Here is a 16,527-nt window from a genome sequence, read left to right as displayed (position 1 = left end):
ATTTGCAGCGGCGCAGGTAGTTTCAAAATTTGCAATTTGTTAATACTTTGCAAAAAACCCCCACACCTTTGATTGAAGTTATCCAGTCTTCGATAGTTGTGATTGTGCTAGCGCCCTCAATCTACGTGATATCTTGAGAGTAATTATACACATACGACATGGAGTATTCCTGCGTTTTATCACCGATAAAATAATGCACAGCATTTAAGAATACTCCATTGCAACACATCAGGCGGACAGTGGCAGACTGGATGTTACGCCATCGATTTCTCAATTTCAAACAAACTCATTTTGGAACGTGTTGGCTAAAAAAACCCAGCTCTCATGGCAAAGCTTGATCTGCTCCCTAATTGACACAACGCCTGTGTGGAAATTAACTCCCATGATTCAAATTTCACTTAACAACTATTCGGGCCTGAGAATATCATGGGCGAGACAGAGAGGATCGCGGATGAAGAATCGTCTCTTGAGGATTCGGTAAATATTTACGCCCAAGTGTAGAAACGTGTACCAAATGTCTCTTGCATCACGGATAAAAACGGCAGCCGTGACTGGTCTTTGGGATTAGATGCAGTCTGAGGTGTATAAGCATGCACCACCATGAGCCTCGCTACAATACGGAATAATGACACTTTGCTGGTGGAAACTTGGCGGTTTTACCCAGACGCGGAGAACTACAATCGCGGTCTTGTTTTTAGTATCTGTATGCTTGGCTACCCTTCACTTTAGCCGAACCGTTTCAGCAGTAAACAATGCAACCCTGATCATCCATTGCGCAGACGTAAATTATCTTAACGTTAATTTATTGCAACTGAGTTTCTGAAAACGCCAAACACACCTGGCGGTTGTGCATCTTTATTATTGAATGACCATTGGGAATCATAGAGGTAATATCACAAGAACTTCTAACTCCTAGCGAGCGAGTGCGAAATACCACCCGGAGAATTCTCAAAATACAAGCCCATCCTTTCTTGAATTAAACTATATTGACCATCATGGATTACTGCGACTATGAAGCAGATGGCGACGCAGCAGCGGCACCAAAAAGGGTCTTCACGGAGCAGACGAGTCTTAACGAGGGTGTAAGGCCCGCTGCGGCGGACGAGGACGGAGATGTGCCCAACAACTGGAGGAGGAAGAACACCGTCTGGCGAATCGAGAGGAAAAAGGAGCATTTGTTCCACCAGTTCATGGAGAATACTACCTTACACGGAGTAAAGTATGTGACGAACCCCGCGCACAGCAAGCAAAGACGGTAGGTATATAATGGACACCAAAAGAAAATAATTAGCAGTATAACCTTCGAAGTTCACTGTAGGGACAGTTGATATTTTGTTAAGAATATAATTCATAATCCGGCTGTGCATAACTCACAATATCTATATGGATCGATTTTAATATCCAGTTTCATGGACACCTATGAGAATATATCTGCTACGTTTTTCATTTTGAATCATCAAACATTAAATCGTTGTAACATTTTATTTTGAAATTTTCAAGCGTGCTTTTGCGCTCTGTTCTCCCTTGAGTAGGTCAGGTACAAGTTATAAACTTCCCTAATTTGTTTCGTCTATAAAATACGTCTACTGCATGCACTGGATCGGTATGAAAAAAATAATCTCTGGACATGTTGGGTGAACGCGTTTTAGAGGTGATTCTTCGCACAATAACCGTCGATAATACAGTTGATTTACATAAGTATGCATAGGCCCTTCAAAATACCAAGTACCAAATCCTTGCGTAATAAACAGAACGGAAACCCACTTTGCCGGTCAACTAAATTAAAGCCAAGAAATATATTCCACTTAAGATGATTTAATCATGCAAGTGTCGGCACAAAAACAATTCACCCTGTCTTTTCATTAACAGATAGATCACCGTTTATAAATCACGGATCCGTTTTGTAATCACTCATAGGGACGGTTCAAGCTTAGAGTATCTTTCACCGTGTTCTTGTCATCCAATTAATGTTCGACTTTAATTTCCGCTCCCTGATGTCACGCGAGCGAATCTTCGCGTAAAACTGCTCATTCACACACTTGCACGGTTCTCATAGTTCACTGCCGATCACATATCGCCAAGTAATTCCATCCCCCGTGTTTGCAGATCACGACAGATTATTTTATATTAAAAAATAAGAGAAGAAAAAGAAGAAACGCTATCTGCATTCTCTGCATCCCATCATCAGGTTTCTTCTGAACAAGCCTTTACCAACAACACTGTAAAAAGGTTGAATAAAACACTGTTGGGCAATGTAATTTACCCAGCATTGGTGTGAAATTACCTCATATTGGGTTAAAGTGGGTAAAAACTGTCAAACTATTGGGAAGAATTTGGCCAAGAGTGTGGGCAGTTGATAATTCGACCAGCATAGGTCAAACTATTGCCCAGCTTTTTTACACTGAATGTCTCTTCTTCTTCATTCATTCATTTTCATGACGACTTGATGAGTTGGGCCCAACTGTCCCTGTTGAGCATAGTGTTGGAAAGAGATGGCCCACTCAGACCAATTTCTAGCTCGATTGATGTTTTCAGGGTCATGTTGGGACGACCTCATCGTCGAGGGGCTTTAGGATGATAGAGGAGAACTTGACTAGCTGGCTCATTATGTCGATAAACGTGACCGGCAAGCCGAAGGCGACGCTGTCTGATGATGGTGGAGATAGGGGGAAGGGCACCGTACAGAACAGAGTTAGGGAGATGTTGTTGCCAAGAAACGTTCTGAACAGCCCGCAACATCCGTGTATAGGTACCATCAATGGATGCAGAGATCTGTTTGGTCAGGGTCCAGGACTCGCAACCGTAGAGGAGAATGGATTCTAGGTCTTGAAGATCTTAAGTTTGGTGGTCTTGAATGTACTTGACTATGCTCTACACAAAACATATTCTGTCAGTTAACTGAGTGAATCAAAATCATAAGAACTACAAACTACAAACGCTTCGATTTAACATATTAGGAAAGCTGCTACATATTTCTAGTCGGACATTATATCCTCGTCTTCATAAAAATAACGAGGCAAATTGGAACAGGATCTACAGCCATTATAAAGAAAAGTTTTAAACTATTATACGAAATGTTTACAGATGCAGAGCGTCATACTGAATCCTTTCCACCTTGACGCTCTATTGAAACAATATGAAAACTGTAATCCCCAATTCATTAGACAGGTGTTACTGGTACATTCAACAAGACTGATGAGCATCATGCTGCCGTATGTCTGGCTGTTTAACGGCTTTAATTTCCGGTATACCAAACGACACTCCACCAGATTACTACAGATATGGGCCTAAAAGTGCCTATCCTCATAGCTCCCACGCAATTCCTCTTATTAATGATGCTCTTACATTACACCGGTAACTATGGCTACGCCCACATGAAGTTTGCTCCTAAAATGCTTTCGGACTGTTTTAATGATAAAAGGTCACCATACCAATGTCATACCAGTGTTCAACACCAGAGACTGGAGGTCATAGCATTTGAGTTCAGGCTGATACAAATTACAAGCAGGCCTATACACATCCATCATCCATTAATCTCCAATGCCAGTGCATGTATCTCAACACTAAAAGCTTTTCTCCGAGCGGAAACCATGCGATGAAGTCCATGGTCCCGCAAATACTTATACCATTACCGACGAGTTGGAATAACATCGGATTTTCCCATAGACTGTGCACTTGTGGATAAATTGACATCACAACATGCGGTAGTTTATCACGGACTCTAAACAATTCGCCGCCGACGCGTTATGAATCAATTGAGTTTTGATGAAGTCGGATTTGAATTGCAGAAGCCGTGCGGTGCTTTGGGACGGTTTTGTTACTGCTATAGAATGTCGACTTCAGGAGAATGAGAGCACCAACTGCGTAGTTATTTTTGCTTCAATTCCTTGTGTGATGATGGTGGCATGGACGACCTCGATCGCGTGTCATGTACAGACAAATTACGGAAACCAGGTCAGCAAGTCTACTCAACCAATCAAAACAGAAGTCATACTTAATCCCGTCGATAGATTGAAATTCAACCGTGTTTATACAAAGCATGGGGACATTCATGCTTCGGTACCAGTGCTAGCGCCAACCAGCTTGAGTTACATTGACTCTGGGAACTTAGGATACGGACGGTGGCAAATAAATGTTGGAAAAAGGTTGTTGGATATTTAAGCCGAAGAAGACTAAAATCCCTAACATGGTAATTACACTTCTGAAACGAATTATGGCCTCAGCGTATCAATATTAAGTTGGTCATAAACACAGACTTCGAAACTATCAATCCGAAATATCCGGTAACAAAGTTTACATGCATTCAACATATTTCATGATTCCTACATTTTTGTTTAAAGGGAAGATACAACATTTGCAAAAATGACAAAATAAAATGATCAAATTATCACGAAATACCTTACCGGATTGTTAGAATGACAGTCTAAAGAAACCTGTAAAATCGTGGCTCCTGGTGTGCTGACATTTTCAAGAAAAATTACATTTTTCCAACGCTGGTCGGCCGTCTATAAATTGCTCCAATTCATCTTAAGTGGGGTCAGGGAATCAGACTACAAGAACAGGATTGGTATTCTTTGTTTTTCTAGCATCTACAAGCCCAAAACGTGAAACAAGTCATTTTAACAATATTTGCTATAACATACTATTCCCCCAAATCCATTTATTTCTGAAAATTGCAGTAAAAGCAAATGTTGTGCATTCCCTTTAAAACCGATTTTTGTGTGTTTATGTTCTCAGGTTGATTTGGATGGTGTTGTTCGTGATAATGCTTGTTATCGTCTCTTGCGCTATCTTCTCCCACTTTCAAGAGTACTTCGCTTACGCCACCAAGACAGTCATCACCTACAAGACACCACACAAAACCAGTTTCCCTAGTGTAGTCATATGCAACTGCAATAAGTTCAGAATATCAGCCCTCAACGGTAGCCAATGGGAAGAACTGCTACCCATGGTGAATACAAACGGCGTCTATTACAGCGAGCAGATCGAGAAGCTAAAGGCGGGAAAATATTTTAACGTGAACGCCGAAGAGGAGCTTCGCATCAAGGGCGCCAACTACCGGGAACTTGGCCTGGCGCTCTCGCACGAGTTCGAAGGCATGCTGTTGGATTGCCGGTGGGCGGGGAGGTATCGCTGCTCCGCGGCCAACTTCACGCAAGTCTGGACCGATTTTGGAGTGTGTTATGTGTTTAATGGTCAGGATACCACGCGGGTTGATGATGATGGAGAGGGTTTAATGGCGGATAATACCGGGCTGGATGGCGGGCTGTGGGTACGGTTGAATGTCGAGCAGTCAGAACACGCTTCCTCAAACACCGGGAGCTGTTTTAAGGTAATCGTACGGCAGATGTTTTTAAAAACTCACAGTTTGCTTGCTTTCGATTCGGATTGGTCATTATAAAAAAATGCACTGTAGCTAAGATTAGTTACTATATTTCGCACCATGTGCCCAGCACTTTGAGAGCCTACCGAGAAAAGAATCAACAGAACAGACATACTGGAATTTGTATCCTTGTGGAGTCACTTCTTTGTTCTCGTGTCCTAAACAATTTGAGTTTGAAAATCTAGTTTCAAAATGGTCCTATTTTAACCAGAATTAATTTCCTGGGCTAAAATTTGGACTTAATATCCCTTATAAAATTCTTCAATTTGCAACGGATCAACACACCTTGGAAAGTCCTAGTTTTGGGGCAAAATCCATGTATCTATTTCCTGATAACCTTGTGGAGACGTTAGAAATTGCTCCGTGGAGACGTATACAATCTTTTGTTCTCTATTATACCCATGTCTCTACAGGGTACCGTGTAACAGATCGGATGGGTGGGACTCGAACCCAAGACGTATACATGAACTGCTAAATAGTACTGTAGAATTTTGATGACATTGTATTTAACAAGTATTATGAATTTGATTGCTATGATGTTCAGGTCGCGATACAGCCAAGAGGAGATGTCTATTTCGTGCGAGATGCAGGACGAACAGTTCAACCGGGGTATCACTCAATTATTGGACTCAAGAAACAGGTGGTAAGCAGGTGATTAATGTATATACAAAGAAAGTGTAAAGATAATACGGCATATTATTTTGCACCGAATTACAATCTTAACGAAACGTGGTCTTCTAACTATCTGAGATGTTTGACATGAGAATAAAGCAGCAATACAATTCAAGTGGACTGTGTATAAACCTAATGATGGCTTGTCCGACTTTTGGCAGAGAAAAAGCATGGAGTCTCCTTACGACACTCACTGCCGTAAAGATGGCCTGAAGTACTACAATGGCTACTCCATAAACGCTTGTCGTATGGAGTGCCTAACGAACGACACTATGGAGAAATGTGGATGTATAGCACCATTTATGCCAGGTGGGAAAAAATCACATCACACAATATACATTATAGATGGTAATAGGGGTCAATACATACAGGTACATACATGTACATGAACCCACTAAGTCACACTACATCACTATGGATTATTTTCTCTCTGTTTGTTCTCTCTTTTTTTTTTTAGAGTCTTCCGGATTTCCTTACTGCGATCTGATCACGTTGATCACATGCGTCGCTCATCGCATAGGTATGCACAGTCCTGACGACCTTAACAACTTTATATACCGAATACTATGCTCATTACGTCATGAGAATCACACTTAAGTTCGATGAGTTTTCATTTACATTACGGCCAAGACTAACATATTAATAAAAACCGCATCAGCAGTTAAGAACTAAGCCTTTATGAATCAACTATCGCAATATTCCTTATGGAACTGGCTAGGCCTATAATTAATCATGGACCCTTCGTACAAAAACCGTTTCTACAAAAGTCGAGTACTTTGTTGTGAATTACCTATTTTTGATTTTTTCCCATAAATGCAGCAAAAACCGTTTTATAATAACTAAAATTTTAACTTCTACCCGAAAAGGTTTCCCGTACTGCGAGTGTAACACGCCGTGCAGCGAGATCCTGTACGATGAGAGAGTTAGCTACTCTCAGGCGCCCTCTATCGACTCTAATAAGGAAGTGCAGATGCTGTTTAATTGGTCGAAAGAAGAAGTCTCGTGAGTACTTCAATTTCATTCAATTCTCCTTCAGAACTGGACTGCCATTAGCGACTCGTGTCTCACAATTTGTTTCTTTTGGTCAAAATAATATGGCTATATAATTATACGCACACCCGTCTGGTTCTTAAAAGAACTTTTGATAAGCACGAACGCCTATACGATTTAATTGTGGTAAACAAAATAAGCACACAAACTAAATCTGAATCTTAATTAATAAATCAACAGATTAAAACGTTTATATCAGGGTAACCCTGCAAGCTTGATTAAAGGTGAAGAATCCTATTACACGCTTTGACTTTCCTTTGTCACGTGGGCTGTTACTCCCTATGTCTTGAAACACCCACAATGACAAATTATTATTCTATTTACAAATCCATGTACAAGTTTAGTCATTTCGAGATTCATTTTTGATTACAAAGAGAAAACATCCTGGAGATATCCATCTACTTTGAGGATCTTCGTGAGCAGTGGACGATACAGGAGGCTGCCTATGGTCTCACCGCCCTCATGAGTAAGAAGAGTTGTACATATACCGGTTAATATGGGGGAAAAAACACTGTTTGTAGTGATTTTGACATTTCTAAGTCAATTTGTGCATTATCGTGTCATTCGATTGATAAATCGCAACACTTCCATGAACATTCAACGATTAAACCAATAATTGTATTATAGTATAATATCTACACATTGGTATGACACACAGTATATTTTGTTCTCAAAAGAACTTCGTTTTATACGATAAAATATATGGAATTTGTTGACCATTCTATCGCAGGCTGGTTGTATTACTGATGCAGCATTGCTTGTCTTTTACTTTTAAAACCCTTCTATGTTCTTCTTGATTTAGGTTCGATCGGTGGCGAGCTAGGGCTCTGCCTGGGAGGTAGCATCATCACAGTCTTCGAGTTCGCCGATTACCTGCTGACCAGACAGGCGCTGCATTTCCGACTGTTCAAGAGGAAATTCAGCAATGTTGGCAGACTCAAACGGCGAGACCACCCGGTTTGATGTCATTATCGTGACGTCACCATGATGTCACTTCATAACGCTTTACTCTAATCCTAGAAACTGGAACAATTGTATGCCATAATTTTCCAAATTATTTCTTGGTAAACATATTAGTACACAAATCACGACCCTCTTTTTGCGGATATTTACCGCAGAAAACTAATGCGATTTAGTCAATTAAAGAAAATCATGCTTCAAAAATACTCGTGACATCAACATCACCTCTCCTCCTTCAAAGGCTCGCTTTTTATTTATTTTATTACTTGAGTGAATCGCCTTGGTTCGTGACTTCAATTTGCGAGGAGGCTTGTCGCAATGATGCCGGCACAGAGTAATGTCGACATGGACGAATCGCGTCCAGCCGAAACCCCTGGACTCCAATCTGTTGGCGATAAAAAAAAAAAAAAAAATCAGCAAGTGTGGATGATTTAAGAATGAACGTACTCAACAAAACTGGAGTGTTGAAATAAAACGGCTGAGGTTTGAGATCTGGCGTTAAATCAAAGTTCGAAAGTGCGTTTTATCCAATGAGACAAATTAAATTGAAATAAGTGGTTACTTTATAGTTTCACTTTCTGTAGGACTTCGATAATTTTTTGTACCTTGAGGTAGTGGGGGAACCCATTCGCGATCGGGCCAGCCAGGTTGATCGCCATTTTGGCGATTCTGTTCTACCAGCCAGTCCGTGAGTGGCCTGAAGTATTCCACGAGAGCCGCCCCATCGAACTGCCTCTGACCAGTAGCCACGTACAGGGCTTCAGGCCACGGCTTGCTTATACCAAGCTTCAGCATATCACTATAGGCAATAACGAATAAAAACTAGAAGTTCAATAAGCGAATGCAAGTTGCAGTTCATTTGTTATAAATCTGGCTTGATGTTTGCCATAAATCAATTCCGTTACATATTCATGTTACTTAAGTGAGGTTGGGAACTTTTCTGTTGCGGCGTCTGGCCGTGTCTGGGAAATAACAAAATGTAGATTTCGGCATTCTCTTAATTTAGACGGTACATTTGAATTAAAACTGAAACCAATTTTTTTTCAGAACAATGATGGTGCGTTTCAACTTGCCCTACCCACCAACTCAGATAGTTCAATCAAATTTACAACCTATGAACGCAAAAGGTTTAAGCCATGTAGGGAATGCTCAAAGCCAGAGATGCTTACCCTAAAGCTTTTCCTGCCTGCGTCGAGTTGTACAAATCGCACTTGTGGAGCGGGCCAACGTGGCCAGCATGTCTACATAACGATTGGTATAGCTGAAACTGCAAGACATAAGCTAAGAAGTACCTGTCGATAAAAAAGGCCAAAAGAAAAATTAAAAAGGACTAGTGTTGAAGTCATTTTATAAATTATTGAGAATTTGGCGATTGTCGTGACCCACCTCGTGTAGCTGACGTCAGCACTGACGTGGTAGATTGACGCGGGATCCAAATCGGTTTCGTCTCTGGGTACAGGTGGCGTAATGCCTTGATATTTGTTTCTGAAGGAGGAAACCAATCCAATGTTGTTGAATTCTAAAGACTTAATGTTCACTCAGATTATAATGAAACGACGTGTGTACACTTGCAGTTAAACAACGAAAGTTCACGGACAACAGCAACCTTGCTTTAAATATTACTTCCATCATGACAACTGAGTGCTGACGAAGCATGCACAGTTCTGATTTCATTTCCATCAATCAAGAGAGGGCGCTGTTGCAAAAAAATTGGAAGCGTTTTCAGACGCTATGTTGACAAAATGGCATTGTTCCCTGTAGCCTGATTTGCATCACGATATCAGTTTCAAAATGCTCCATTTCATAAAGCTTCAGATATTCAAATGCATCCAGTGAAGTTACCTTAGGTGCCACCACCTTGCATTATACTGATCAGCAGTGATAGATCCGTTGAACACTCCCCACCGCCACTTGTCCACAATGATGGAAAACGGGAGGAATGCTATTTTCTCGAGAGCCATGGTCATCAAGAAATTCAAATCAGCCTCTGAGAACAGACAGTATTAGAAACATATGCGCTTACAGGCTAACGGAGTAGTCTTTAATGTAAAGTTAACTTTCAGGGACATGATAACTCACTGCCAACGTATGTCATTTAAACATTCAATCGAATCTAAGGTTTTCGTCACAGTAATAAACGAGATGTGATTTAGAATTGTCTAATGCTCTTGGGCATATTTTATCAGTTCACAAATCAATCTTTGGAAAAGTGTATTATATTCATTCCTACCTTCATCCTGTATTAATTCATCCAGTAGCCCTATCTTGTGCAAGTGTTCAGGAGTGAATGCGGATATAGCCACCACATCACCGATGGCCTCACCGACGGCTGGGCAGGCCGACAGGCGGAAGACGATGGGCAAATCACGGTACTGGTTGAAGTACTGGACGTGGCCCAACTCGTGATGAGCCGTCAAGAAATCGTCCATGCTCACCTCGGCACACATACTGACCCTGAACATGAAGACGAAATAAACAAAAACTGTTGGTTGATGCCATAAATATGACGGGGGGGGGGGGTTCAGATTTTCTTCAAGACTATTTAGTGAGGCTCCTCTATTCTACAACAGGTACTGAATTAATTACATTTCCTGACTGTTAAGGCAGGGGAGTTGAACTTTTCAAAGGCATTTATATGCAGACGGTGACTTTTTTTTCGGACCTCGCTGCCGAGATTGAGAGGTGACGGTTATTTTGATAAAGGGGCTTTTAATTGCAGTGGCCATACGCCTCTCCGTAAACATGCCCAACTGTTCTTTTTTCTAGATTTAATTACAAAACGTATGCATTTACAAGTTGGTTTGGGTATGGGTAAGCTAGTTGGCATCTTCAGTGAAAATTCAAACAATTTGCAAGCTGCAAACCCAATCCGGTAACATTCAGTACAACAAAACAAATAGCTCAGTGCAATGTCATCTATCAGAAATTGTGTGACCACTGGGTTGCCGAATCAGTCTTACCGAAAATCCTTCTGATCGTAGAATTCCCAAGCCATCGCATGGCACACCACAGACCTCCCGTCCTCTGGTTTAGTCAGACGAGACTTATTGTAGAATCCATCGGGTACGGGGAGCAAGCCCATCGAGGTGTAAAACTCATCTGCAACCTCGAACATGCGACGAACGTTGTACCCCTTGTGACAAACATACGTGCCCAGAAATAGCGTCATGATTGTTACCACCATATTCAGTACTCATATGGTAATGATATTGAGTATGTGAAATCAACTAAGGTTTCACGGAATTGTTCATTTTGTTGACTACCTTGGCAATAAGATTGGATGTTATATCTATGGCTTGCTTCTTTGGATACGGCTTAGCGATGTCGAGGAGGTTTGCCCATTCGCTTGCCCACATATGCCCTGCATTGGTGAGCAAAGACAAGGAAAATATGTCACCTTCATCAAAACCATTTACATCACATCTGAAATTCGTAAACCAAATCAGGTATCCAAGTGAACAGTTTGATTGGCTCAAGCTGGAAAAACAATATCCATGTCGGTCACAGATCGCCTCAGCGATGCATAACCACCGTTTCTTCAAAAGAATATTTTCACCATATGGTGTTTACCGCAAACTAATTTAAGTCGAATAAAGTTGTCATTTCTACGTTAATAGTAAAGAGAACTTCCATCATACCAAGTAAGTGTGCTGGTATCGGCCCTCGAAGATTAATCAGGTTTGGCCCGTAGACGTTGTATAGTTTCCTGCGTATGTAGGCGTGTAGGTTCGTGTACAGAGGGCGCAATTGTTTGTAGATGTTATCCACTTGTTCCTCCAGGTTATCAACCTCGTACCAGGATCGCCACATGGCTCCCTTGTCAGGTTGGTCTGAGGAGGAACAGAGACAGTTGGGTTAGTAAGCGAGTTCGGTATTCCAACTGCGCATGTGCACATCAAGATTTGCCGATTTTTTTCGGGATAAAAAAAAATAATCGTATGCGTGCAAAAGCATAGCGGGGTACCAGCAAAATCATCGTGTTCTGAAGTATAAAATTTGGCACAAAAACCTTTGGACAGCGAAGTGTTTTTAGGTGTCTTGTGTGTCAAAACTTTTGTGCGAACGAAAGTTTCGATTGTATGAAAATTGCACAGAATGCAGAATTGCAGACCACGTCCTCATAGCCTTGTGTGCATTTATCTGCTGCGTTTATCCCGAAAAAAAATCGTCGAATCTTGCTGTGCACCAGACTATTTTGGAATACCGAACTGGCTCAGATTGACTGCTCTAATTAAACGGACCTAAATGGTGGTTTCAAAACCTCGGTTTTCGCTTCATCTGTATAGTAACCTTGAACGTCCAAACCAAACGGAGCAAATCGAAAGGTATATTATAAGGCTTGATTGTTCAGGAAGCAGAACACAAGCCCATGAGCCAGAATCCCCCAAGTCTTGGGCCTAAAATGTCCTGAAGCAAACCGAATTTCACGAGAATTAAAGAAACTTCTGGCGGTGGATTTTAATGTAAGCGCAAGGTGCACTGCGTTCTCACCATTATCCTGTGCCGCTAAATTACTAAGTTCCACGTATCCGGCAAATATTTGCCGCGTGCCCGGCCCAGTCGCGTCTCGCCAGCTTGTCCAGAGATATAGGAGCTCCGTGTAATCCCTGCTGGAAGCCATTAAATTCTCGGCATCTGGTCAAATGATATATACAGTTAATAATCTAGATCCTTTCGGGTCAACTTTTGCTGAAATTTGTAAAATAATAATTGAACCTGGTTTTATAGAGGAAAACATCTGGTTAAAGGCCAAGGTGTTTCGGGTAAAGCAATTAAATTAAGGTGTGAATTTTGAGGTTAAGTTACTTATATCTCAATGGTACCTGCATCGCATTGAATTTTTTTCTGCGATTGCTGAGAATTGTAGTAAAGGTCAAGGATGATATGAATAAGTCATTAAGATTATGGTTCGCAATATCGCACACTTTTGACTACTTTTGACTAGCGTTGGACAACCTTGTTTTTGTTGTAACCGATTTTGTTCACGACTTTTCTCCAATTGTGTTTGAAACTACCATCTTTATTTCTTTCAATGTTCAGCTTATACAACATTATTAATTGAAGAAGGGTCAAACAACAGAGATTGAGCAGTTTTTTGTTTGTTTCTGACTTCTGTTTCTGATTTCGTTGTTTCATACGATATTTGAGGTATAATAATTATTGTTAGAATTCTCACCTGGCACAAAAGGCATACAAGCATCTTCGGTATTCCTGGGTCTGTTACACGCGGTAGCGCCAGAATACCTCGTTTTCATCTGACTTTTAAGATCCTTTAACTTAAGGAGAAAACAAATAACTTTAAAATTCATTTTGGTCCTTGATGTTTGATGTAATAAATATTCAAAACTTGTGTATTCAACACACTAATCCGTAACATGGGCGTCGCCAGGAAGTTTTTCGGGGGGGGGGGGAGGGGGGGGGGCAAAGCATGTTTCCCCTCAAAATTCTTTAACTTTTTCAACATATTCTCAATTTATCATTTTTCCGAGCGTGGGCATGGGAAAATTTGTCCTACCCCCCCCCCCCATCAAATTAACAGCAATATGGCTTTGCACCTATTTTTCCTCCAGCGCCCCCTTGCCCCCACCAAAAAGGGGCAATTGCTTCATCCGTGCTGAAATGTCGACACTTTTTTTCACCAGACACTTGGCCTCCGTTAAATCAAATAGTGGGTGGGGGGGGGGCGCTCTTCAAAACCAGCCATTATGCAAACTACGCATTATGTGCCCATTTTCAGGGCGCATTGTAAGGGTTTGGGCCTTGGTTTTCATATTCCTCGTTCATATCAGAACTCTCTATACCATTTTGGGAAATGGTTACTGAACAAAAATTACCCGCAATATTAGGGCCAGTTTTGTTTTCATCGCGAGGGGGCACATTTATGCTCGAGGGGGCACATTTATGTCAGCAAGAGGGGCACTTGGATAAATCGGGGGGGGGGCAAACGCCCCCCTGCCCCCCCCCCCCCGTTTTCGCCGCCCCTGGTTGAATGCTTAGTTACACTTCATTCCTCGTGCCTTTTTTTTCTCCCTATAAATCTACTTTTTCAAATCTTTACTTGTTCATTTTCATAAAGACAGACTCATTTCTGACTGCACTTACTTCTTGCAACTTATCTTTATCTCTGAAAGCGTTTTCCCCGACGTTGACGATAATCTTTTTGAGTTGGCGGGTGATGTTTGCAGGGAAGTTAGCGGTATCAAACCTGGAAGCATTGACTCGGCCCAGTTTGCTGAATTCCGAGTACTGAAGACGAGCTGCTATCTGTTTGGAAAAAAAAACACCAAATAAAATAATTTACTAACTTAAACGCTTACACATTTCAATTTTCCGATTCTTAAAAGATGAACAGCGCGAAGACAGTGGAAATGATGATTCCATGAAATTTTGCAATAAATTTTAACAACCAATTTAATACCAAACACGCTATCATGGATGACCGGAACTCAAAACCAGAAAACCATAACTCAACAAACTAAATCCCTGGCAAAATTTGACACAACACTGATTCCTGTCTATATGCAGGTCACTTTGCATTTAAAATGACCCCAATTCCTAAACGTATACTCTCCTTTGAAACACCGAAGACGAAATATGTACCTCACTGTTAAGCAGGGGTAAAAATAGGGAGTTGAAACTTTTTCGGGGGGGGGGAAGGAAGATACAAACAAGCTTACTCTCACAACACACAATCCTAACATGACTTTCTCATCAAGCGCCATGAGCGCCTTTTTTAGGCGGATACCGGCGCTTTACAAATGTTCTCTATTATTATTATTATTATTTTTATTTTGAAAGGTTAAAAATGAACCATTGGGTAGCATAAATCTTTGGAATCCCATGATGCCAATATATGCCTGTGCTAGCTGTGTCGACCAAAATGTATGCATTTTTGATTAAGCCTAAGGCTTCGAACCTCATGACCTAACACGCAGAGGGACTATACACAAACATGCCGGGAACATGTTTTTCGTCACCTATAGACCCGACCTAGGATCTAGCACCCCCTAACGCGGCATGTTAACCCACTTTTTGGACTTGTCAGCACCCTCTTGGGGCACTAAAGTCACCGATGATTTATGCTCAGGGCAGCCATTACAAATTTGATGGGGTCTTAGGTCGCTGATTGGATTTTCAAAAAAAGGAGAAGTTTGGTCTGATTTTTATTTGTTACTTTGTGAAACTGTGAGTGTGAACGAGAGAGGTGGAATTCAATAATAGTTTTATTGGAAGGGGTGACATAAACACATTTGTCTTGAATTGAATTAAATGGTTGAATGGAATAAACTCCATCACAGTAGACTCTCTACATATTTAAGCATAAATCATCTGTGTATTAAGATACAAAAACAAATTTAAAGTTAATTCTCCCGACGGAGAACAGAGCGTATATAGAGTCGAGTTAAAATCATGGTTGTACTCAGATATCATAACACACGACCCCAAAAGACACACAATGTTCGCACTACGACAAAACACTTCTCTCAATAACCCAGCAATCTTAAAGTGTACAAATGTAAGTAAAAACCATAACAAAGAGATACGTTTTACGTCCAAACAGTTTACGCGATAACCAAGCAAAACTCAGTCTAAAAAAAATCTTAAAGTAAAAAGTATACCACGAAGAGATACGTTCTACGACAAAACAGTTTACTCAACCGAACAATCTAAATTGTAAAATGTAAAAATGTATGTAAAACATCACAAAGATTAAGACAAAGGTGTAAGTGAATGCAGTAAATCTTACCATCTCCTGGCGTGTGAACTCTGTCAAGTTGTAGTTGTAATTCCATAATTTCTGGACAATTCCCGGCCAGGTCTGGGCTGCCAGGTTGTCGTAATACTCCAGGAAGGCCTCTGCCTCTGTCACATCACTGATCAGAGACTGCCCGACAGCGACACTGAAAAGCTGGCCCAGCAAGACCGAGAGCAAACCGCCCCACAACATCTTCGAGTCGGGCTAGTACTAAAGATCGTAAAATGTGAAGGTCATTATCATGGTACTATTTGCAATCTGGACCGAATGCCCACGCTGGTTGGGACCTGTGCGTGTCACGAGATACTCGTACTGTATCAACCGCGGATCGATCGCGCTTGAAATTACTTTCCCATTGTGTGCGCAGAAATCAACCAATCGTACGCACAGCAGGCTTTGTACCACAGACTCGTCTGGTTCTCGCTGTTTGAAAGGTGAGTGACTTGCAGACTGTGAACACAGGTCAGCGAAATTACTTTGCTTCTGATCTGTACTCCATGATGGTAGGAAGCCTTTTTACATCTTTAAATCAGTTGAACTTGAACTTTAGCAGGAATTCTTTCCGGGGTTATTTTTCCAGACATTTTTCTCCTTCTCAACCAAATCTGGAGATAAGCTTATCTGGAGAAGCAATTGTTTATGGAGACATCACGCATTTGCAAGTTAAGTATTTAACCACGTGGATCTGAAAAAAATTAGGATGACA

General features: G+C 41.2%; 2 protein-coding genes across 2 annotated transcripts; one reads left to right on the top strand and one right to left on the bottom strand.

The window, feature by feature from the left end:
- The first annotated feature begins 786 nt into the window (after nt 1-786).
- Nucleotides 787-8,094, top strand: LOC119727536 (acid-sensing ion channel 2-like). Its single transcript, XM_038199444.1, has 8 exons — nt 787-1,255; nt 4,738-5,332; nt 5,928-6,026; nt 6,217-6,364; nt 6,513-6,575; nt 6,922-7,057; nt 7,480-7,571; nt 7,908-8,094. Exons 1-8 carry the CDS (start codon nt 996-998, stop codon nt 8,066-8,068), a joined length of 1,554 nt encoding a protein of 517 aa, XP_038055372.1. The 5' UTR covers nt 787-995; the 3' UTR covers nt 8,069-8,094.
- Nucleotides 8,095-8,343: 249 nt separating this feature from the next.
- On the bottom strand, nt 8,344-16,503 carry LOC119727869 (angiotensin-converting enzyme-like). Its single transcript, XM_038199944.1, has 13 exons — nt 15,813-16,503; nt 14,168-14,329; nt 13,242-13,341; nt 12,509-12,700; nt 11,704-11,907; nt 11,329-11,426; nt 11,026-11,198; nt 10,296-10,519; nt 9,908-10,052; nt 9,452-9,550; nt 9,235-9,357; nt 8,671-8,864; nt 8,344-8,450 (listed from the first exon to the last, which is right to left on the bottom strand). The coding sequence occupies exons 1-13, from the start codon at nt 16,011-16,013 to the stop codon at nt 8,359-8,361; spliced, it is 2,007 nt and encodes a 668-aa protein (XP_038055872.1). The 5' UTR covers nt 16,014-16,503; the 3' UTR covers nt 8,344-8,358.
- Between the last annotated feature and the right edge of the window lie 24 nt (nt 16,504-16,527).

This window comes from Patiria miniata, unplaced genomic scaffold (genome assembly GCF_015706575.1).
Source record: "Patiria miniata isolate m_02_andy unplaced genomic scaffold, ASM1570657v1 HiC_scaffold_20, whole genome shotgun sequence".
Classification (NCBI taxonomy): domain Eukaryota; kingdom Metazoa; phylum Echinodermata; class Asteroidea; order Valvatida; family Asterinidae; genus Patiria; species Patiria miniata.
Note: the sequence above shows the minus strand (reverse complement) of the source record. Positions and strands in the feature narration are given on the sequence as shown.